Below are 24,571 nucleotides of genomic sequence, written 5' to 3'. Positions count from 1 at the left end.
TTACAGTGACAAGTGCTAAAGCTCCAACACATCCAGCTTCTCCCACTGTCTAGACTGCTTCTATGGTACTGTGCTCACTGATAGCTCTGTACAAGTGAATGGCAACAGCAGAAAGCTGGGTGCAATGCACACAAACATAACAGGAACATGTGCTATGTTTTAGCCCGAGGTGTGAGCATTCCTTATTGCTGCGTGCAGCAGACTGAAATTACACATGAGAACAAGTAAATTATTTTCAGAACAGAAAGAATTTTGAACTTTCAGTTGGGATATCACAATCAGCTGAAAACAAGTGGAAAAGTAGAAATAGGAGATGTAATTGCTAGTGCTGCTCTGCCACCTGGTGCTGGAGCCGCGTCCTAGGCAGTCACTGCACCTACCCTTCTGGCATGTGATTCCTCAGAGAGGGCTGGCACAGCAAGTGCCTCTGCTCTGGACCTTACCAGGATTAAACTTAGCAATAGTTCTCACTATACCATATCCTTCAACACAGCATCCAAACATTCTTTGAACACCTCCAGGGTCGGTGGCTTCACCACCTCCCTGGGCAGCCCATTCCACTGCCTGACCACTCTTTCAGAGAAGTAGTACTTCCTAACACCCAGCCTGAACCTCCCCTGGTGCAGCTTGAAACCACTGCCTCCAGTCCTATCACTAATGACACTAGAGAAGAGGCCAACCCCAAGCTCACTACAACCTCCCTGCAGGTAGTTATAGAGATCAATAAGGTCTCCCCTGAGCCTCCTCTTCTCCACACTGAACATTCCCGGCTGCTTCAGCCTCTCCTCATATGGCCTGTGCTCCAGATCCCTCACCAGCTTTGTTGTCCTTCTTTGAACACACTCCAGGGCCTCAGTGTCTTTCTTGCAGTGAGGGGCCCAAAGTGAACAGAAAAGCTACTTCTTTTACAGAGGTAACTACTAACACACCATTTTTATTTAGCATTTATGATTTTTTCATTAATTTTATTGATGTTATAATTTTTGGTTTTATGTACAAATCTAAAGAGTATTAGGTACATGTATGATCAGATGATGCGTACCTTCCTTACCTTGATGTTTTCATTTTAGCTTTTTCTATGATGCAGGTATTGCTGTGGTTGCAAGCTGAAGCATGGCTTACTCTGCTGAGTGCACTGAAGATGTTTTTAACTGCTTAGCAGCAGATTCTCTATGAAGATTATAAAATACACAAAGCAGAAAGTGTCCTTTCCCAGCTCCATATAAATATGTTGAGAAATCCATATAAAGACTATCTCTTAGCGCCTTACACAAACCCATTTGCAGGCAGCTACTGCTCCACACCACTTCCCCATCCTAAAACTACTTTCAGGTGATACCCTGGTGCAGTCACCATCACTGACTGATGCTGAGAGCTTTGCAGAGCAACAGCAACCCAGCACTGCCCCCTGGCAGTTCAGTGTGCTGTGTTTGGCAAGACCTTCAGTGGAAACACAATGCACTAAGCCAGTTTATTTCTATGTGAACCATACACAGGCAACAGGCTGCATATAAACAAGGTGCAGAAAACAAAGATTCACTGTACCAACCCCAAAATCGTGCACGTGAATCATAGCACAGACTCCAGTCCAAATTTTCACCTCTGATTATGAGTGCTTTTCCAAGCACTGTTACTCTGAGGACACCCCTCCCATCCCCATGTAATGCTACACAAGATTTATGAAGCACAGTAAATCCACAGTTGAGCACTGAGATCCAGCTGACACACTGAGCAGCTCTCAGGCAGCCCGAATGAGGTTGATAAGCCATGTTTTCAGGAGCTGCTAAATACAGATGACTCAACTGTTCATGTGGAACAGACGGTGTAAATCACACAGATCAGGCAATCTGGAACGACGAGCATTTCTGGGTATCCACAAGGAAATTCCTTTTCGGTATCAGGGATAAGCCATACTTTACAACTTTTATTAGGCAAGATGAAGGAACAAAGAGGACTTTCAGTGCCATTTTCACGAGCATTCCTATTAATTGGTGTAACTGACTTTAATTCCTGTCAGCACAAATTTCAAGTGAACTTCCTATGGCATGCAAGAGGCACGTCATTTATTCTCTCACTGATTAGCTTAATTCTCAAGCCTCTCCAAAGAGCTTTGCTCTTTTAGTATGAGCATTTCCTGCATAGTCAAGAACCTAATGCTCATTCTCACTGCAGCCATTTAAGCTCCTGGGCATAAGGAAGGGACCTTTTTCCCTACGGCACACTTTCATAGCAAAGATAGCCACGGCTAAATTGATCACTGGGAAAAGATTCAATCAGCAAATCCATGTTCATGCAGCAACTCTGAAGCAGTATCTGCAGTGACATACTGATGTGTAGTAGGAAAAATTCTTAGATCTCTGCATAGGAACAGAGCTTCAAAAATCAGTTCCAGGCTGAAGGATCCCATGGCTTTGCTTTTCAGGCAGTTACCGTCACTCTGAGAATAGGTTTTAACACCCAAAACCGAAAGCATTTAGGTGATATACTGGATGGTGTGTCTGATCAAGTCTACACTCAATTTTTATCACAACGTGCCCAACTTTGCACAAACATTTCCATGTCCCAGTTATTTGCAATGTACTTTACCTCTCTGTTTACCCATTACCAACTGAAGATGTCATTTGGGATTTGCTGATGATACTCCACAGAACAGCTGCTGTAAGTTTCTGGCTGAGTATAGATCGGCTTCTTGGAAGGCCAATGTTCTGTACCAGAGGAGCAGAAATGGAACAGGCAAACAGGATTAAATCACAAAGTTAAAAGTGGGAAGGGGAATCCACGCAATACAGCCTCGTGAGGAATTACTGGTCACATTAGGCCTAATTAAGCCGCATTTTCACAGTAAAGCAGGCAAGCCAACAGTCACGGCAAAGTGAAAACTGCTTTCAGGTAATTGTCAGCTGCAGCTTAAAGGACATTCAACAGAAACCTTTACTCTCCCGTGGGCTTGAGGAAGCATGTTTTGGTCAGGGCTTCAACTGGCATAAAAACACAAATGTGTATTTTAATATTGTAACACCTATTGTGTTTGTTTTGTTCTCACTTCCCCTCCCCCTTCTTATTGTATTCCCAGTTTCATACTTGTCAAGTAAGATGCAAAAATCTCACATATTTCCTTTTGAGGTCATTACCATCTGTGTCCTACTGTCAAAAGAAATAACTCAAGGCTCATAGATAGCAGAACCTCACAACAGTCCAATCCATACCATTCTTGTGTTTCTCTCTTGCAGTAGAGATCAAGGAGCTGACATGTTTACCTCCAGAGCATCCTGCCACCAGCCAACAAAGGCTGAACAGGACTGAGAACAAGGGGGAAAAAAACCATGCAGCTGAAACAATGACAACTTGTCCAGTCAAGCTAACGGCTTCAGTTACTATACAAACATTTTACAGTTGACAGTGAAGGCTCTATTTCCTTAAACTATTTCAGAAATGAAGGTCAGCATTTTCTTCAGAAGAAAAATTGATCTGCTTTATACAACCAAATAACCACTCAGTATTTGTTCTCTTTATTGTGACAAAAACAGACCAAAAAATGACATATCTTGACAAGTTACCTATGGAAGGCCCAGTTAAATAAACCACAACTTTTTGTGTACGCATAATGTGTGTGGAATTGAAATAAGGAAGTATGCCATGCTGTAGCTGGGTGCTCACACTCCATCACTGTTTCTTGACCTTTATGTTTAACTTGAGACATTAGTTGTTCAGTTTGGGACAAACAGAAGTAATTCAACTGGCCTCCTTCAACTCAATTTGTGGCCTCACCTACTCTAGGTCAAAAAAGAGCCAGCGCTCTGACATCTGGACCAGCAGAAGCAGTTCTATAGTCAGATTTGCTTCTAACTACAAAGACCATGTTAGCCTGTAAGGACTTAGAAACTCAAATCATGTGCCAACAAGCAAATCCAATGGAAGCTGAAGCACAAGCAACCACCCACTTAGGGCAGGCATCCAAACGCGAGTTATAATACAGGGTTTCAAGTTTAACAGGCATTCAGCATGGGCAGTAATACAATTTATGACTGCAGAGTCTTCCAGGAATCAGAAAGTACCACATCCTACACACCATTCTGCAGACACTGTGTACAGCCTCTCATATACAGAACATAACTGAAGTGGTAGCGGACTTCAGGAAACTGTCTCTTTCCCCTCAAGAAAAAGAATCCCCACCGAAAAAACAACCAAACAAGAACCCTAACCACCCCACAACCATTTCACTAGCGGAATCATTCCTTACAAAAACAAAACAGATTTGCTATAGTTTACCCATAAACACCTACATAACCTCCTTTGCTTCCAACATTACCTGTATGACAGGGATTGAACAACTCAAGGAATCCACTGAGCAGATTCAGTAGCAACGCTTCCAGATGAGATCTGGGGAACAGCATATGCAGCACACAAGGAACAGCACAACAAGCAATAGCAGAACAAAGCAGCAGCTCGACAGAAATTGTCTGGATCTTAAATCAATTTTTTTTTTAAAGTTGCTTCACTACAATATTTTTGACAGATAATTTTTTTTCCAGCAATTGAGCAATGGTCCACAGTACAAGCAGCAGCAAAAGTGTTTTATTTGCTGTATCATTAGTGTCATTAGAAATACGATTGGTAAGAAAAACAACACAAATTCACACAGAAAGGAAAGCTTAATAAAAACTAAACAGGACTGGAGGGGTGGTGGCGACAAAAACTTAAGCAGAGAAAAATTTTTTGTTTAAAGCAAAAGCAACAACAAGATAAAAAACCTCATCCAAGTCTTCCAAGGTTTTCTGGACACCACCACCAACTTTTGGCCATCAGAGATGGTAACAAGTTTTCCTACTGCTTTTCACCAGCGTCCTCCTCCAACCTGGTAGGACTTATTCAAATCACTTAAATGTGTTGTAGAGTATAGATTAAGAACACAAGAACACGATCTCTTTGTAGTAGATAATGGCTTACATGCAACTGTTCTGTACATGCAGATGCACAGACCTTACTCAGCAAACGCTATCTCCTCAAAAAGCACTTCAAGTCATAATAATGCTTCACTTAGTTTAATTCCTGGACTTTCATTAAGGTGGTAGAAGTACTGCATTTTTTAAAACAACAACATGCTTCTCCTCCTTCAAACAGAAAATATCTTTAATATTTGAAACAATTATTATTATTTTTTTTCTGACATTGAAATGACCAGACATTCTTGATCCATGAAAGTAACAAATGTGTTTCCTTAGCAAGAAATTGCCACAACAATTATCGGTAAACATTATACCCACAACAGTAAGTACATCAAAATCCCACACTTCCATCCTAAAATAAATCAAAAAGCTTCAACATGAAATACATAAAAAGTTTATTTATGTATGTACCCCATTTTGTTATCTGGAGGAAAAAATCTGAGGCAACAGTTTGGTGCAGTACAGAGAAGCAAAGCAATATACAGTAGCTGCACACAGCTTGATTGGTTTCAGATCGCAACTAAATATTCTTACTATGACCGTTAGTACAGAAATGTTCTGTAATTAGAAAAAATGAGAAGTATTACTCTCATGCTGTACAGTCTCATGTTTCTTGGTTAGAAAAGAACAAGTGATTGAGTTTGAATCTTTCACGCCAACTTGCTAGGCTGTTGCCTCTGGAATGTTCAGCACAAAGGTTAAGCTCCAGACATAATTTAAGTGCTTTTCATGTGCAAACTGTTACTGGCTAAAGCTTTCAAAGTACATTTAATTACAGATATGAACACCCTGTAAAGATATGAGGATATGATAGCAGACCCAGAGGCCAATACAGATTCTTTAAGAGAAATGCTATGTTCCGCTGCAGTAGTTCTAGTCCCTGATTAGGTCCTTCCAAAGAAGCTGCTCATTTCAATTGTAGGAAATAGACCATTCTTTGACAGAAGCATCATGGGATGTTGTTACCAGAGTATGTTCATCCAACCATGCCAAGCCGCTTACATGATGTAGTCTGTGAGCATCTGTATGGCAGTGCAAAATAGCAGAAAATAATTAGGAAGGAGAGACTGATAAAATTTCAGCACTATTCTGAAAAGTGATTTTCATGTCCAATCAGCACTAGCAGTGTATTTTCTAAGTGATTACATAATAAAAGAAGGTAACAAACTAACTTATATCTGGCTGCTTTAGCTAGATAAAAGAGATTAACACGAAAGCTAAGTTAGTTTGGGAACATATACAGCAACACGTCCACTTCTAGTCTTAGTTTTAGAAAAGAAGCACCACACTGGATTAAGACAGACTCGCAACTTTCATAAAGAAGATCCTGAAGCAAACATACCTGGTATCTTGACTCTAGTCTCAGGATCGCTTACAGTCCAAACATATACCATCATATCCATGCCTCCAGAAGCAAAGTGTTCATTGTCTGGTGACCAGGCAATACAAACAACTTTTGCATGATGTCCATAAAAAACATTATGTTCCTGTTTTGAAGTAATTAATGATACAGTGTTATTTGTTTAAGCCACTTCAGAAATATACCAGCTTTCAATACAAGGAATCACAAAATAAACAATGATAAATTTTAGTGTGTACTGCAGGTATAAATGGATGTCCTAGATCAAGTACTGACTTCATTTAAAGCCATTTATTTAAACTCTAATCAGGTAAATAAAATCCAGTTCCTAGACAAACCAAAGGCTCCATTACATGTAGATCTGTAAAGTGCATATATAGCAAGTCACTTCTTGTTTAAACACCTTTAAAATAATGTTGCATTCTTCAAAAGCATAGTTCTTTACATTTTTTTTTTTATCAAAAATGAAACATTTTTCTGGAATCCTGCTTTTTTTCTACTGTACAGATTCAGTAAAAGCTTATGACTTTAAAGGCTGAACCACATACTGGCTGCTCAGATGAAAAGCAGAAGTTGGCCCCTACTTGACTCTTGGTTAAAGGACAGTAGATTGAAGAATGGGACAAGGTTCCTTGCTTTAATGTATCCCTTTTAATTGCTTAGTCCTTACCAGAGAGCTGTTTGCTACAGGCAGCAAAATTACATTGCCAAGTCTGCTGTATTTACTTCATTCAATTTTATCACACACTACAGCATTCTTATCAAACAGCCTGCATTTGTCTCCATTTTACAAAGAAGCACACATTCTCTAATTGACAGGCACATCATTTGTTTATTTTTCCCTTTAAAAACTTCATGCTCTTGATTCAGCTGATCCAAACACAGAACCTGCATATTTTGTACTTAATTACACTATCCTGTGGAAACCCAATCCTCTCCCTTACCTCATTTATCTAAATCTTTGGTATTAGATTGAATTTGAGCACTTTTCCAGTAGCCAATCTATGCTGTACATTTCGTTCACCTATTCTTATGCTCTGGAGGCTTAACATAAGCTACAGTGAAAAGCAGCACTACCTCAAGATGCCATGTAAACAGTCACAGAAACAAGTACAAACTATTTAGCATTTAAAGCCCACCAGCCACATATTCTACAACAGATTTTTATAAACAAATAAGAAACCTGATGCAGCATTTCTTACCGCATAGCCATCAGGGACACTAAAGACAGTGACAACTTTGTTTGCATCACAAACAGCAAGAAAGGCACCATCGTGAGAATATGCCAGGTCAGTAACAGGACCTTTAGCTTCCAAAGTCTTATCATCACTTTTTAAAGAGTTTCCTTGGATTGAATACAAATGGACATTCCCATCCTGCAAGATAAAAGTAAGAGGATAGGTACAAAAACAATACAAAAGTCACTGTACAGTAGGAACAGAAAGGCTCGCTGAGCTTCTGGAACATTTTCATCAGTTCCACCTAGTACTGCTTACATTGAGAACTACTCAGAAATAGTCTGAAGAACCTATCATTTCTACAGGTAACTCTCCACTAAGTCTAGTATACAATAACAAAGGTTTGTCTACTTTTAAGTTGTTTTTATCAGTGTAAACTTAAAGAAGAGAAAAATATGAAAGTGATGTTGGTCACAATGGTGGAAGAACCAGGGGAGCACAAGCCCAGGAGTACCAGTTACTCACTATAATACAGCTCCTGTTAGAGCTGCCATCTACTTCCCAATAGAACAGACTTACTATTGTTAAATGCTTCTGCCAATAGCGCAAGTGTTCAAAGTATAGTCTTAGGAAGCACAACCTTACCGTTCCTCCCACTGCTACTGAAGTTCCTCCAGGGTGAACAGCCACAGCTTCTGGCTCATAGCCAAGGTCATCGATTGCAAAACATTTTTTCTTATCTTTCATCAAGACAATCTGCAAATGGAAAACAAGAAATTCAGCTCCTTCTTCCAGTAGCCTAATGCACAGCTATGACTAAGTCACGTTGCTTAGTCATCAGATCCGCTCTGATTGCTCAGAAGCTTACTATGCCCCGATCCTAAGGGAACTCCTGATCCTGAGGGAATATCTCCTTTAGAAAAAAGGAAAATATGCCCATGCATGGTGACTAACTAATCTGCTGTACTGGAATACATAAGTGCTCTATATTAGGGAGCACAGGGCACGCTCTACTGCATTCAGCTTTACCTCATTTAGTCAGAATACAAAAGAAACAAGGAAAGAGCAGTATTTTTAGCAATACTTACTTTCCTGCCTGGTTCACTATTAAAAAAGGGGATGTAGGATCAAGTTAGCAGCAAGCTAATAGTGCAGCGCAGCTCTACATGAGTCATTCCAAAAGTAATGCCTATTCATTTCTAAGGGAACCATAACAGATACACACAACACAATAACACTATTTGATAGAGCAAATTCTCAGCTACAAAATACTATTTTTCAATAGTATTGAAACACTAGCTATGCATTTTCACCATCAACAAAAAACAGCCTGCACGCTGCTCTTGGCAAAATCCAGATGGTAATCCAGAACGCGCCTTGTCTCTCACACCCACCATCTGCATCACTGTGCTGACAATTCACTGTTTGGTGGCCATCAGCATTCAACAAGCATCAACAAATGTTAATGGGCGCCATTTTTCCACATAGAGGAATTCAATGACACACCTTTGTTTCACGCACACTGCCATGTCAGACAGCCCTTCTTGTCACATACCAACAGATTTTAACAGAATATGAATACTAATATTAATACTTACTTGTCCAATGCATAAAACTACGGTATAACCACCAGGACCCACAGCTAAACATTTTGGTTGAACATCCATTTTCACAGCATCCTGGCCACTAGAGGAAGGCGTGGTAAGATGGAGAAGCAGAAATACAGAAAACAAACATATTTCATACTTATTATTTAAAATCAATTACTTAAGTAATCACCTATTAATGAACCTTAAGGACATGCATAACTTTTTTTCTACAACATTCCCTTCTGCTTACTGTTTAGAATGTCAATATCTCTACCAAGAAGCAAACCTTCCAAATGAAAGTCAGTGCTGCTGCTTTGGAGACTAGATTTCAGATTTGACTTGGTCATCGTAATAGGTTTTTGTGGAAGTTGTTTTATTTTTATTTATTTTTTGCTTTAACTGCAGGGTTTTTTTTTTTCCTTTTTAATGAAGAAATAAGTCATGTTCCACTCCTCCTAACCAGATGTTTATTAACAACACTCCTGTGCATTAATGAACTAGAGAGAAACTGACACCTCTCCCACCAATCCGACTGAGCTACCTGATACATGACCGATATCTATCTAACCTGTGGAAGGGGCGCGACAAAGTGAGAAATGTCTGTGAGGCATTTCTCTTTGTCACAGAAAAAAAGCAAGGTTGGTACCGCAATCATTTCTACAGTTTCCATGGTAACTTAAACCTGAATAAGTTGCAGCATAACATTATTTGCCATTTAAATCAACAAAACTTGCTATAAAATAAGAAGGCTGTAATAATATAATAAAAGCCAACAGTTTTACTAACCTGTAGTCCCTCTTGCTAAGGTTGGTATAGCGCACAGTGTCATCCATACTGCAGGTGACAAGCTGATCCATTTCATCTACTGCCATTCTAGAAACCTGGTTTGTATGTCCTTTCCCAGAAAAGCCATCGTTCTCTCCAGTGTCAGAATCCCAATAATGTACACAGCAGAATTAAGGAACATTTGAAGATGGCACTGCACTTCCATATAGAACCATATCTGAATTTAAAAATATTACACATAAGCAGACTAACAGAGGTTGGAAGGAACCTCTGGAGATTTAGTGAAATCCTTGCTCAGCAGATCGCCCCTTTAATTCGGTTTTGAGCATCTCCAACAATGGAGACTCCACACACTCTCTGGCAACCGTGCACTTGTGTTTTAAGAAGGCTCTCTTATCCTCACACCGTTAAATGAAATTCTGATGTTCTGTAACAAGCTAGATGACCTGCTATGAACAGTAAATGCTAGAATAACTAGTATTAAGGTCTGAGAACACAAAATATTTCCCAAAAGAACTAGGAGTCCTGCAGCACTGGCTTTCCTCTCATGAGAAACATAATGAACTATCACCAGTGCAATACAGAGCTCTGTTGACAAGAAGCCCAGGTTTTTGGTTTTTTTTGTTTTCTACTGCTGCCAGCGTGATACCATTTTAATGTGTCATGGAAAGCAGGGTGAAGCTTCAGAATGTTAAACAGTATTTTAGCTAAACACACCACAGTATCATACACAATCAATGCCCCTCAGGAACTAATTTGTATTTTATAATCCAAAAGGACTGAAACTAAGTCTTAAGAGTTCTTGACTAGAGAGAAAGCCTGGTCGCATTGGGAATGCCAAATGAAGAAGAGAACTGATACATTGTGAAACTTAAAAGTATAGCATAGATAGGAAAAACAACTCTAAATGCTTGCTACCAGGTCAAAGGGATGAACAAGAATTTATCTTCCTTGTCCTGAATATCTAAGAAACCTCAACAGATTACTTTCAGCACATGCTAAAAATGCACCTTTTATTGTCTCTATCAGCAAGCAGCAGCAATATATATTTAGCATGTATAATGAAACACACAAATTAGACTCTCACTTTCCACAAATATTTACTTATCCTCAGCGATAACTGGAAACGAAGATGTAGCCTGTATTTAACAGGCAAGTTTAAAGACAAAGATTAAAACAGGACAGTTAATGTTTAATGTCTACTGAAGAAATCTGTTAAACTTGTGTTCAATAAAGATAATTTTTGATTTCTGGATAACTTTCCCCCCCCCCCCCTCCTAATATGTTCCCCTCAGACTTCAAGACCAGAACAAGTATCTCTTTATCATTCAAAGGATATTAATATGACCATCGTTACTGCCAGAATAAATATAGGACTTTCCACCATTTTTATGCACTGTAAGACACTGGATTGATTTACTATGACCCTGTGAACAGGACACAAAAAATAATTGATTATGAGCAATTTTTCATTTTAACATTTATAAACATCAAACCTATTTGGGAAGAATTACAAGTTATTTAGAAAGTAACAATTTTACTCATAAGCCTTCAAGGTCATGCAGAATACAAATTGCTAATTAATGATTAAGTTGTTTTACTGCTGCTGTATTGCTCTTTCCATGTACTAACCTTTAAAAGAAGGAGCAAATAGGTAATGTGAATATCTCTACTGCTTAGCCAGCTGGGCCAGAATACTTTCATGGCCTTTTCATACAGTTTACTTTTCAGGCTTTGGTGGTTCAAAATAAGAACTACAGCAGCAACAGCAGGAATCTAGGACATTTGCTTCTAGTTCATGCAAAAAATGTAAATTCCCATGAGAATGCTGCGTCAGCAAACTCTTTAATTCCTAAAATAAAAGCTTACTTAGCAACCCTAGACACCTTGTCCACAGTCAGTGGATGAATAAGATACCATAGGCAGTTTTCTACCTGTTCTGTATTTCTTGCATCCAAAGAATGCTAAAAACTACTGCAAAACAAATACAATAACCTTAATTGAAACAAAATATTGGGCAGTATTTGTACAGTATGACTGCATGCAATGTTAACTTTTTAATTTATGCAACTTGCAGTAAGTTGCATGTAAATTGCCTGTTTGACAACACTAATTTAACAAAGCCATCTTTCAGCAGTTACCAATCCATCCAGACAACTCTGCCAAGTCATTTATTATGGAAATTCCAGTGCAACAATATAAGTTTCACTTACCTTTATGACACGTAAAGGTTTATCTGGATTGTTTTTGTCCAAATAATTAATATAGCCAGAGAGAGAAAGAGACAGTAAATGGTCTTTCTGCCACAAGCAACCCAGCTGCTGATCCAACACATTTGATCCCATATTGAAAGTACTGACAACAGAATTAGCACCAACATCCCAAATTTTAGCAGTTTTATCTCCAGAAGCAGAAAGCAATTGGCTGCTATCAGGGCTCCAACTAATCTGTAAAAACAAATGCCACAACATAGTAAGTTCATTTATTATTGCAAGACTTCACAGCCCATGAACTTTGTAATGCAATAGCACGGATCATTTGTACAAATGAGGCGATACTTACAGCATAAATACCTCCATCATGAGCTTTGCCTCCGCCAAGAGCACATACTTTCTCCCCAGTCTTCCCATCGTAGATAAAAATCTTAAAAAGAGCGCACAAAAGCACACAAACAAATCACTTAAAGGAAAAGCAGCATCAGGAAAAAAACATACTGAGAACTAAAGCATTGTTACTCAAATTGCACATATTCTTTTGCTACAAAGTATGCTTGTGTCTATTCAAAAAAATATGTTGTTTTATCAGCTTACAGGTATTCCTGCATTTAAAAAAAATACTAAACAAGCAAAGTGATGATTCTAAGTAAGCACAGTAAGCCACCGTTTATGTTGGATCCTGACATTTGAAACTGTGAGAAGCATAACACTTTTTACTCCCGATGTGATGGCAGCTGCTTAACATTGTAGTCATGGGAGTGTGTTTACATGGAAATTCTGCTGTATAGGAGGAGCTCCCTATGGCATATGTTGCTAAACCTGTTCTTCCCAGCAGGGAGTCCACATGGAGTTGGGATGCTATCTGTGAGTTCATTATTTCAGAGAGGACCATAACAAGAACATACATATTGCAAAAGCCTGATACATACCTACCAAAATCATCTGTAAGAAGCAATAGTTAGGGAGACAGAACAGAGAAAAAGCAGAGTTTTTTTTACCTGGCCATCTGCACTAGCTGTAGCAAATCTGTTCCCATCAGGAGAAAATCTCACACAGTTCACAAACCGTGTATGGTCCTGCAGAAAAAACAACCATCAGCACAAAAGAACAGATCTATTTATATACACAATAATCCAGTAACAACAAAGTTCTTCTTGGTCAAGGGAAGAAACTGTGGGATTGGTACTGATGTAGTTAAGCACAAAACCTGGTGAATGAGTACCACCATATCAGGACTAGATACGAAAAGAAAACAAACCCAAAACCAAAAACAATCAAACCCTCCACCTAGATGAAATAACAGGATTCATTTCCTCCAGTTAGTCAGTTCTTCTGAAACATTCTGTAGATTCTGATTCGCCTCAATGTGCAAGTAGGTTTCAGTAACAGGAAGCAAGAAATGAAACGCTTCCTATTTACAACCAGAAAAAAAAAAAATCTAAAACGAGGCAACAGCAATGAAGAATAAATTATCAACTCCAATTCTAGGAGATCACAGTCATGTTAGTTCTGTGAAGTAACCAGGCAAGACTGATGTATGTTCCACAAATAGACTATTTACAAATAGGAGACTATTCAAATGATGTTAACTAGAAAGCACATATTAAAAAGGAAAGCACCACAATCAGGCCAAAGCTCCCATACAGAGATTTGGGAGACTATTTTTAGTACTACAAAGGCAGGTTCTAACCTACTTTCTTTGATTAAATATAGATTTTTTTTTTCCTGATAACTCACTCTCTAATCTGAACCACCTAGCAGCCTGAACTTGAACCCCATACTGCAACTCAAATATCACTTTAAAAGGAAAGCTACATCACATACCAGTTAGAGCAGCATTGGAAAGCGATTCAGACTTCACAGTTCCAAAAGAACTAGCTTAGCAAAATGTAAGTATCAGTTTAGGTTCAGAAATAAATTAGGCAACTGCATCACTTCATTGGATTGTAGAGCTCAAAACAATTCCTTTTCTAGAACTGGAATTCTCACTGAAGTCAATACACCAAGTTTACTAAAGGCATATACTCACCAAATTAAAAGCCCAACTACAGTAGTCTCTAAAAAGAAAAAAAAACTACTAAACATTTTGAATTTTTATAGTCCAATTAAATCCAGCATCTTTGCAACAGGTTGAGGTTTTTTTTGTTTAGGTTTTTTTTTTTTTTTGAGGTTCATCAGAAAAAGCCATAGAAACAGAAGTTGCTTTTGGCCTCAAACAGTGATGGATTTCTTAAGTGTGGTAGTCCCAGGCTTGGTTTCATTTACTTACATCTCAATTAATTAAAAAAGAAAAACAGAAAATAAGAAGGAACAGAAAACTGACCACAGAAATCATATATCCAATTCTTATTGTAGACATCAGTTATATTTTAAACCACCTCCCCCACCATTTCAAAGCTGTATCAGGATTCCAGATTCATGCAATCTTAAAGAGATTTTAACATTCCATTCACACTACCACAATTCACAAATAATACCTTGGAGAGTATTCATAAACACTACTTGCATCTACATCATGCAGCAGAGCTCAGCAAACATCACTAAAGCTGATGAAAACATCTGTTACTTATGTTACAAAAAAGAACATAATGCTAAAATTCACATGAAGCAGTTAAGAAAACCTGAAACAATTATTTATTTTAGTTTTGTCAGCTTGAATCAAGCCTTCAGTTATAACTTAAACATGGGCTCAAGACAGAGACTTGACACCAGCTATGGCTTAAAAGAGGAAATTGAGAACTTGTTTTAACAGTTCAGACTGCAATCTTGTTGGAAAGCTTTCAGTCAACTTGGTGGATAGCTTAACAAAGCTGCAACTAAGCTTAAACTCACACTTAGTGTAAACTTGAACTTGAACGGAGGTCCCTCAAAGAAAGCAGCACAGTTGTCATCACTGCCAGTTGCTAGACGATAAGGTCTTGTTTGTTTTATGTCCACGCTGTTGATCACTTTGTTGTGCCCAGTGATTTCACCAACAGAAGAACCACTATCCCACAGGAATACTGCTCCAAATCTAGACAAAGAAACATAATTCATAAAAGTTACATGTAGATTAACGCTTTGATCATCTACAAAGAGCAGATTTAAGTGTGCTCAAAAGAAATTAGGTCATCTCATTAATCTCATGCAAGTACACTCTAGTTCCCAGAAGGAAATTTGAGATCTTGCTGGAGATGGAACCTAATCTTCATGAGATTACACTGGTTGATCCAGAACAGAGAATCAGAAGATATTCTTCAGTGAATTTGTTGGTTTGCGAAAGACAGCACACAGCTTTTCCAACTATCAAGTCGCTACACAGAAAACAGAGCTAGGATAACACTGGATCAGTTTTCTGATTATTTAGTCTAGATTGTGTACCACCACTTTTACAGAACTATTTAAAGGTATAAGGAATTTTAATCAAATTTTTTTTTGCCATTTTTTATTTAAAATTACTTAAAAAACAGTACAATCACTACAGAGACATTAACCTACCAAAGCATATCTACTAAAAATGGGTTCTGTAAAATCACTTAAGATTCTAGATTGGAAGTATATATTTCTAATATGAAACAGTCCAGCTTCTTCAAGCAGAAAAGCAAATGTATCCACCAATGGCCAGGTGGAATGGATGGAGGGACTGAGACAATGAATTTCTCCCTAGTATCAGGATGCAGTACATGACAGCTAAGAAATGGCATAGGAGGTGAGGGAAACAGGACCCCACTATACTTTAAGTGCAACAGTATCAGGGGGTCTGAGAACTGCTTTTTAGATCTGCCAGTCTTTAAAGAAGACACACAAATTTGTCTGTCACAAACTCTATCCTGGTAACAGACATCTCATTTAATCAGCCAAGGACAAGCGTGTTGCAATTTTCTTTTAATTAGCATAATACTACTTAAAATATAGGAATGCTGGTGAGGGAGCCAATTCTAACACATTTTTATTTGTCACTCTTATTCAACCTTATCTTCAATTTGAGAGGAGTGAAAGAGGGAGAAATCCTATGGCTTTCCCTTCCTACTCCATCTAAAATATACAAAGAAATCCCTCAAGAGTCATGTTGAACAGATAACTTAAAAAATCATCATCAAAACAAGCAATGCCCACACAATTTTAAACTGGGTGATTCTAAAAGAACTGTATTTTCCAAGTATTCTACAGCTGTTAAATGCTGCATAAAGAATTTTGCTGTAGAACAGGATATCTTGAATGGGGAAAGTCATGGTTTCCCTCCCTCAAGGAAATAAAAGCTGTCTCAAAGAGCCTTCTTTGCTGGCATAAAAGGTTAACGCTTATCACTATTTATATACAGATATATAGAAATAAATACACAAAGGCACAAACAGAAGAACTACTCACTTTTCCCTTCCTTCTCCAACCACAGCAATTCGTTTGCTATCTTCAGTCCAGGCAAGGTCCTTTATTTTTCCAGCAAATGGCTGATACTCATACTTTAGAAGGTGTTCCTTCTGTGTAGTATCCCAGATTCTCAGCTTTCCAGAGACATCTGCCATAATAAAGTAGAATGTAAGTACTGTTGTTCCAGCATGACAGTCACACAACTCAGCAACCTCACAGGACACAAATTTTCAGCTAAACTGAACATTTGTACTAAGGATCAACCTTACCCTATTGTAATCATTACAAACAGCTTGATTTAGGAACACTGAAGACCACGTCTGTCCCACTGAATTACGCTTTTGAACAGATATTAATGTTCAAAATATACAGCAATAAATACAACAAGGAACGATCTTTTAAGAACACACAAAAAAGTCACACAGCAAGAGAGAGTAAGAATCTGCACATTAAGTACCTGTTACTATAAAAAAATTAGAAATAAAAAATACTTTACCAACTACAGGATAGCTCAGCCATACTTCATTGGGATGTAGGCCACATACAATAAGAAAGCAATCTGGTGGACAGTGGCTGATTTACAAGGGGTAATTATGAATTTCAAGACAAGGGCAGGCTGAGATAGTGGCGAGCTTTTGAGCCTGGAGATGGCTGAGAGGTGACCTGAGAACAGCCTTGCAGTATCTAAAGGGAAGCTATAGGAAAGAAGGGGACTTTAGCAGGGTCTGTGGTGATAGAACAAGGGGAAACGGCTTCAAGTTCAGGGAGGGTAGATTTAGATTAGATATACAGAAAAAAAATCTCTTACATTGAGGGTTGTGAGGCTCTGGAGCAGGTTGCCTAGTGATGCATGTGGTTGATGCCCCATCCCTGGGGGCTTTCAAGGTGAGACTAGTTAAGGCCCTGGGCAACCTGATCTCTGTGGTGTCCCTGTTCATCGCAGGGGAGTTGTACTAGATGGCCCTCAGAGGTCCCTTTCAACTCTAAGGATTCTAAGATTCTATAATTCATATTTTGCACCTTGAACCTTTAAAGTAAACCTGCTTTGCATGTAAATACAAGGTACAAAGAAGTCTATGCTAATAAATCTTATTCACACATATTCATTTGCATGAATTCAATACAAAAGCACATACATACTTAAATGTGCAGGTATCCACATGCAGCATATAGACTACTACAAAGGAATCCAACAGAGTATCAAAAAGTGCTAATGATACAAGAAGCAAACACAGACTAACACTTTAAGATAATGTAACAAAAGCTTCCTTGATCCTTATATGCTGTAAGTATCCTTGAGCTCACTTCTGTTCAAGAGCAATTGCTATGGTACGCCACTGTAATTGCAACAAAACCCACACAGCCGATCTTGTGTGTAAAGAACCCCTCATAAAGGCCACTATTTAAAAATAAATTATGTGCTAAAGGCACATCTTTCACCACAGCATTGCTCCTCTGAATTCTGCTCACCATTTATCAGTACATCATTACAGTCCAGTCTCTTCTTTTAGAGTGGTGAGGTCCTGGAACAGGCTGCCCAGGGACACTGTAGATGCCCCATCCCTGGATGTGTTCAAGGCCAGGTTGGATGGGGCCCTGCACAACCTGATCTAGTAAACATGGAAGTTTGGTGGCCCTGCCAGGCAGGGGGGTTGGAGCTTCATGATTCTTGAGGTCCCTTCCAACCCAGGTCATTCTGTGATTAAACATACAGCATCCCTGTGTCTGGTACCTGACCGTGGGTTCATCTTCATTTATGCTAAGAGGACAGATTCAGAATGCTTTATTTTAGATTCTACTACAGTAAATTGTTCTCTTTAAATTCAGACTTCAAAACCTGATTGCTCCATTAACAGAAAAGATACATACAGCTTTAAATTCGAGGTATTCCCCGCTACTACATCTCTGTTATGACTGAAACAGAGCAGAAATTACCATAAAACCCACAAAGCACATTGCCAGAAGTCTGTCTCATCAGGCACATGAAGTATTAATGCAGACTGCATGGCTGATGTAAATTTCTAGAGAAATGAATCTTACACGTTATACTTAGAAACAGCTTAAAGAGCCTGATACTATCTTCAGAATCCATGCTCAGCAATACCAAACTATTTATAATTGATATATGGAGGACAGTTTTAAAAAGAAATATTGCAGCCTAAGCTTATATACTGGAGTTAAGATAGGCAAATGGAAAAAAAAAAAAAGCCAACTGAGCACTTCCCTGGAAGCAAGGAGCTTCCTAATGCTAATCACTAATGACAGACATCTTCTTGAACTAAGCTAGGTATCTATTAACTGTTCTTTTACTGGCAACCAAAAGTCTACAATGCCACAAGAATCAAATAGACATCGAGTACAGCACAAATCTAGAGCACCAACAGTACAGTACAGAATGCAAGCTGGACTTTAAGGAGATAGGCTGTTTGACATACAGTCGACACACAAGACTGAGCCAAGAAAACACTGGCTTTGGCTCCTTTCAGACGAGGAGAAAAAACAACTAACATAAAATAAATTGTAAGGCTATCCTAAGAGAGCTCTCAAAGCTTCCTCAGTATGCAAAAGAGATGTACTCTAACACAGCTTTCAGATAGGCAAGAAACCAAGGAAGAACTGAGATATTTTACACATTCAGAAAATGTTTTCCCCCTTCTGCTGCCAAGAGAAATTTCTTTACTACCGACCACTACATGAGTCAGGACTCCCTATGGGGAGACATACTCAGAACATTTTGTTTTCAGCAACAGTAACTCATGCGTTACCTAAGAGCAGAAATCTGTAAGGTATTGTGGACCATCACTTGCTTTTCAAGTGTTTCTTCTAATTGACAGAAGCAAGCAGATTTGAAGAATACATGAATGGAAGGCAATTCTTTAATAAATTTACTACTACACGTTCCTTAATATTCTACAACTGTGTAACAGTTCAGAAAGGGATCAATTTTTCGAAGAAAGCTGCTATTAACATGGGTTTGTTTAGATTTTGCAATTTGTCAAAAACTGCAACTACTCCTGCTGCAAATCCAGGAAATTCATGCTACCCATTCTCAGATACTGATTCACGTAGTATATTATACAGAAACTGAGAATCAGCCTCATTCCCTGCTAACCTACCACTGAAAGTCTTTTTTAGTTCATGTTACAACTGTAAGAAAAATGATGCCAAGTCTTGCCAAGTTCTGTCAGGAAAAAAAGGGGGAGGGAAAGGAAAGGAGAATACTCTTCTAGAATCACTCCCCCATCCTTAAAGTATCAAAGCTTATTAACAACAACGAAAAACAGTAACTCTGTATTTCAGAATTAACTTTTCATTCTGCTGTGTGCACAAACATCATTCATTATATCAAGCTTTCTTCCCTCTCTTTAACACTAGACATTTTATGTTTGTAAGGTTGTCTTTGGTATTTAAATTAGAAAAAACACCTCTATTTTGAAAAGGCCAAGCATGTCACTTATCTTACTGCTCTAGAAAGTTTTAATTAATTCCTACAGAAGTCCTTCCTTCCTCACTCAGTTTCAATGAACCACATCACACTGGCTACACACAGTCCATATGAAACTTTGAAGATTACATAGAGCAGTTCATTAAGTTCAGTGTGAAGCACATCAACAGCTCTGTCCATATAGTCTGTCCAGCACATATACTGACAATTTACCTCCAGATGCTATGTAGAATCCACTGGGAGCATACTTGGCAACTACAACCTGATGGGCGTGCTCAGTATAGATGTCAGCAATTGCAGGATTCTAGTTTGAAGGAAGGAAAAAAAAACAAAACAGTTACTACATAGTATTTTCTGGTTTGCACACAGTAATATCAGACATTCCATGATAAAATTCATCATCCCTGTGCATCTTCTCTTACACAATTCAATTTGTCCTTTAAATCAAGATACTGTCTACAAGTGAGAAGAAAACCGCAGGGCAGAGCTGCCTGTGTAAAACAACACACTAATTTCCAATGACTGCCATAATCAAGTATTTCCTCTGACAGCCTTTTCATTATTAGCTATATACATATATACATTAGCTATAACTTCTTACTCTCTTCAGTACCAAATGAAAAGTAGAATACTCTCCAAAGTAACAGACCAAGCACTCCAAGCCACTGGAGGGTTTTTTATGTTTTTAAATAAGCTTAAACAGGTAAGGCAGTTATCTAGGTAGACAACTAAACATAAGCTGTGCTTTGGAAAACACAACTAGAAGCTCTACTATAGTGAGTATGAAAGTTAAGCATATGGTTAACCAAATCGCATGGCTACTACTCATCGCTACATACCTAAGATTACTCAGTAACCAATGAGGTGGGCAGACTTACTCATCCCTGGCAACTGAAGGCTGCTTTAGAAGCTACTAGACTAGTAAAGTCATCCCTACTATCAACATCTACACTGGGATTCTGAAATGCACAGCCATTCCATTGTGATTTTTCTCTCTCCAGCATTAAATGTCTTCAGATGCTTTGAGCTGGATAATAAAATTGACTCAATGTTTTGGTTACATGAGTACATAGAAAAAAATTAAAAATAAAATGGCAGCATCAAGACAAAATTCCTCCAGTACCTGCTCTGAAATTCATTTCTTAAACAAAAAAGCCATTCTGCACATCTTCCAAATACACCGCTCGTGCTACAAAATAATTAACTATTCCTTAGAATAATTTTCCTAGCAGTTATCAGGTGTCTTTCGTCTCCATAAACCTTATTCCTACAGCTAAAGCAAAAGAGCATTTCAGTTGCTGTGATTAAAACAGATTTATCCAACCAAACCAGAAGAGAATCTGATGTTATGGCATTATTTAACTGACCAATCAGGGGAAACCAAAGCACCTGCTCTGAGCTAGAAAGCAGACATTCTCTTGCTTGCAGTTCTTTCTGTTGCAATAGTGTTACATCTCAGGAGGCAAAATATAGCTTACTCATGCAAGAAGCAGCTTCTCCATTACTGCTTTTACACTGCTTGACCACATTAGAGCCCTACGTAAGTCACAACTGCCTGTATCCACACATCGCTCTCCATTTTGTGTACTACTGCATTTTATCTAAGCAAGACTTTTCTCTGTGTTATACTGCACCATCAACAAGTTCAAGGAGCTCAAAAAGCCTCATTGCTAATAACAGCATATACAATGGCTGCTGTTTTACAGCAGCGATCCCCAGGAAGCAAAGTGCATGAAACACTGGATTCACAGACTGACTACTCTGAAGTGAGTAGCAAAAAACAGTCTTCCAAATATAAAATACAGTAAACAGATCCAGGATGCCAGATAATTATTTAAATCCTATTTGATAAGAAAGCTGCCTTTACAGGCAGAAGTAATTTAACTTGCAAATCTTTCAAACCTAAAGCAAAAAGCTTCAATTCTGAAGAGATTTTAGGATAAGATTGTTAGCAGATGCAGTACCAATGATCAGATTCAATAAGAAAAGAGAGCAACTTATTTTCAGTGCTGAAATCAGACCCATGTATGAAAGTGAGAAGTTTAAGTTCCAAGCTTCAAAGTAGGCTTGAAACCATGAAGAGGATATAAAATATTTATTAAGTATGAAACCTCACAAATATCACCAGTCTCACAGAGCAGCAGCATTCCAGGACTTTCTTGTTAAAGAAACTCTTTAGCTTGTGCTCAAACACTAACCCTGAAGGCTATATTCATCACTACTGATTAGCTCTTGATTTAGAGGAGTGTGTTCAGTGCATCTTAATGACCTGGTTTTTCTTTTTAATTAGAGCACAACTGTCCCATTGGAGAGCTGATCACGGAGGGATTACACATTGACTTCTCAGAGTTTTATCTGGTTGTCACAAACTATTATATAGGCTTCCACGGTTCTCAGAGAAGACACAGCTCTCGACTAGCAGTGGCCACATTTCCAAATTAGGTTACAAGCTGCAACACTCCCCAATACAAAAGGCACAGCATTGGTTTTGCTTGCTTTTTGTGTCATTGCTGTACAATACATTCTGCAGTTTGTAGAATGTTACCTGTCAATTATTAACAGTAGTAGAAACTTGCCCCTCGCTGGCTCAGGTAAATTTACATACCAGGATAAGTAACACCATAAAACTGAAAGGTTTATGACTTTCATTCTCAACTTCCCTTGAGAGTTTAAACAACCTAAATTGGAACTACCAAAGTCCCACCTCACTTCTGTGCTCAGACTTTGCCACATGCTCTATATTCAGGCCCACACTGGGACCAACATTTGCACTGGGCAAATCTTCAGTGAGCCGATAAAGTTTAACCCCCAGAAGAAAGTCAGATGAGCACTAATCACAGCACAAGGGAGGTGGCCACAGCCCATAACTCGGCAAAAACTGTAATATAAGCAGAGTGGCTTTTCTCTTCTCTCATTGCATCATGCTTAAGTGAGGCTTCTGGTTTCAGAAAACTGAACTTCCCCTGACACCAAGAGTGAAACACTGTTATTAAAGGATAATGTTGAGTGCAAACTTGGTCTTGTTTTTCAGCAAGTGCATTTAAACAGATCCCAAACAAGATGTTTGCAAAGAAATGCTTAGTAGCATTTCTGTGTTATGAAATAATAGCAAATATCCAAATAGAGAGCGATGAGATTAATCAGGAAAACAGCTCAAAAACTCAGTTTGCAGAAGGAAAAGTAACCAGAAACAAATGCATAGTTGTGATGGAGACCTGAACATTCCTAAGTGGGATCTGCCCCACTGCAGCACTACCGCACCACAGTCAGATTTACAGTAAGGAAGGAAATCCAGGGGAGAGTTAAATTTTTCCACAGATTATCATTTATGTGGATCAAGCAAAAACTCTTTAGAACCAAAAGCTGAATAAAAGCTTGTTATGCTTCCTTCATACTTCTCGATCGGATGCCATCTTTGGAGAGGTATTATTTAAGGAACTCATCTAACATTTATCTGGTTACCACCAATGATTAAAACAAAATAAATGCACCAACACCACTATGAAAGCATTATGTGGGGGTTCCAAAGTTGAATGAATGAGAAAAGTCCCCTATGACCAGGGCTGAAAGCAAGGCGTGCTGGCACTTAGCACAGAATTAAGTGCCTGACAACTGCTGTGATTCCTGGAATACTAGGGAAAGTAGCTGAGGACTCGGGAATTTGCAAGTATTTACATGCTGCTCCTACAAGCCAAAGGCCCAATGCAACAAATAAGGAAGTCTCCATTTATTAAGCAAAACACATCCCCCAACTCCTGACGGTCCTATTTCGGAAAAACGCACAAGGCCAGGCAGAACTATCAGCCTCTCCTCCTTACACTCCATGTAAAGAGAGGGCGAGAACTGCATGTTTCCCTGCTAAATCCTGAGGGATTCTTGTGCCTGAGTCACTCACCTTCCCTTCCTATCCCCCCGCTGAGAGCAGCGCCGTGACCTCCAGCGCGGCTCCCTGCCTGGAGGGGAACATGGGGAGACGCGAGGGGTACGCAAAGAGACACAAAAATAAAGACATCGGGATACATTACATCGATATTTCGGATGACGACGCATTTCCCGTTGGTATAGAGAAAATTGTTGCCTTTAGGATCTCCTCCGATGATTTTGGACACGCCTCGCTCAACCTGCGGGAGGCTAGCGAACACTTTTTCTACGGGGAGAGAGAAAAAAAGAGAAATAAACAAGAGGGAAAAGAAATGGAGAAATAAAAAAGGCGTTTGATAGTCCCTACAGCTCCCAGCCGCCTCCCAGCGGCGCGGTCACTTGTTGCTGTCAGCGAGCGGCGGCCGCCGCCCCGCAGCGAGGCCGCAGCCGGATCCCCAGCCAGCCCTCCCCACCCTTCTCCCTTCCAGCTCTTGCAGCGCTTACTGATCTCGTACGGCATCCTCGTCCCGAGCTCTCGCTGCGGCGCTGCCGAAGCGGACGCGGGAGGGCACACGGCCGCCGCTGCGCTGCGCTCTGCTCCCCGCCGACCGCCTCAGCCCCGCGGCGCCCAGCGGCACGAAGCAGGAAGCGCCCGCGCGGCCCGCCGCTCTCCCCTGCCTTTGACCATATATAGTCAACTCTGCTCGCGCCGCGCCGCTCCCCGCCAGCCCCACACGCCGCTCCCACCCCCGGAAATGCCGTCGGCTCAGCCGGGCCCGGCAGGGCTGCGTGTATGAGGCTGTGTGTGCTGAGGCGGCCGCAGGAGCCGGCCCCGCCCCGGCA

At 39.5% G+C, this 24,571-nt stretch overlaps 1 protein-coding gene across 1 annotated transcript; it reads right to left on the bottom strand.

Moving 5' to 3' along the window:
• Positions 1-4,553: 4,553 nt before the first annotated feature.
• WDR1 (WD repeat domain 1) lies at positions 4,554-24,391 on the bottom strand. Its single transcript, XM_015862693.3, has 15 exons — positions 24,233-24,391; positions 23,893-24,014; positions 20,081-20,171; positions 16,423-16,570; positions 14,908-15,088; positions 13,074-13,151; positions 12,422-12,502; positions 12,073-12,306; positions 11,199-11,286; positions 9,860-10,016; positions 9,083-9,170; positions 8,130-8,240; positions 7,509-7,682; positions 6,289-6,433; positions 4,554-5,968 (listed from the first exon to the last, which is right to left on the bottom strand). Exons 1-15 carry the CDS (start codon positions 24,246-24,248, stop codon positions 5,859-5,861), a joined length of 1,824 nt encoding a protein of 607 aa, XP_015718179.2. The 5' UTR covers positions 24,249-24,391; the 3' UTR covers positions 4,554-5,858.
• Positions 24,392-24,571: the final 180 nt, after the last annotated feature.

The sequence above is a fragment of the Coturnix japonica genome, chromosome 4, assembly GCF_054131305.1.
Source record: "Coturnix japonica strain WE chromosome 4, WE-NBRP24, whole genome shotgun sequence".
Lineage (NCBI taxonomy): Eukaryota > Metazoa > Chordata > Aves > Galliformes > Phasianidae > Coturnix > Coturnix japonica.
The sequence above is the reverse complement of the archived record's forward strand: the minus strand, read 5'-3'. Positions and strand labels throughout refer to the sequence as shown.

Excerpts from the sequence above, each read along its gene's own strand:
- WDR1 (XM_015862693.3), bottom strand. Across the intron at positions 13,152-14,907 it reads AGTTCAAGTTTACACTAAGT|GACCATACACGGTTTGTGAA; the intron begins GTGAGTTTAAGC and ends TTTTTTCTGCAG. Across the intron at positions 11,287-12,072 it reads AACCTTTACGTGTCATAAAG|GGTCATAGTAAATCAATCCA; the intron begins GTAAGTGAAACT and ends TCCTGTTCACAG.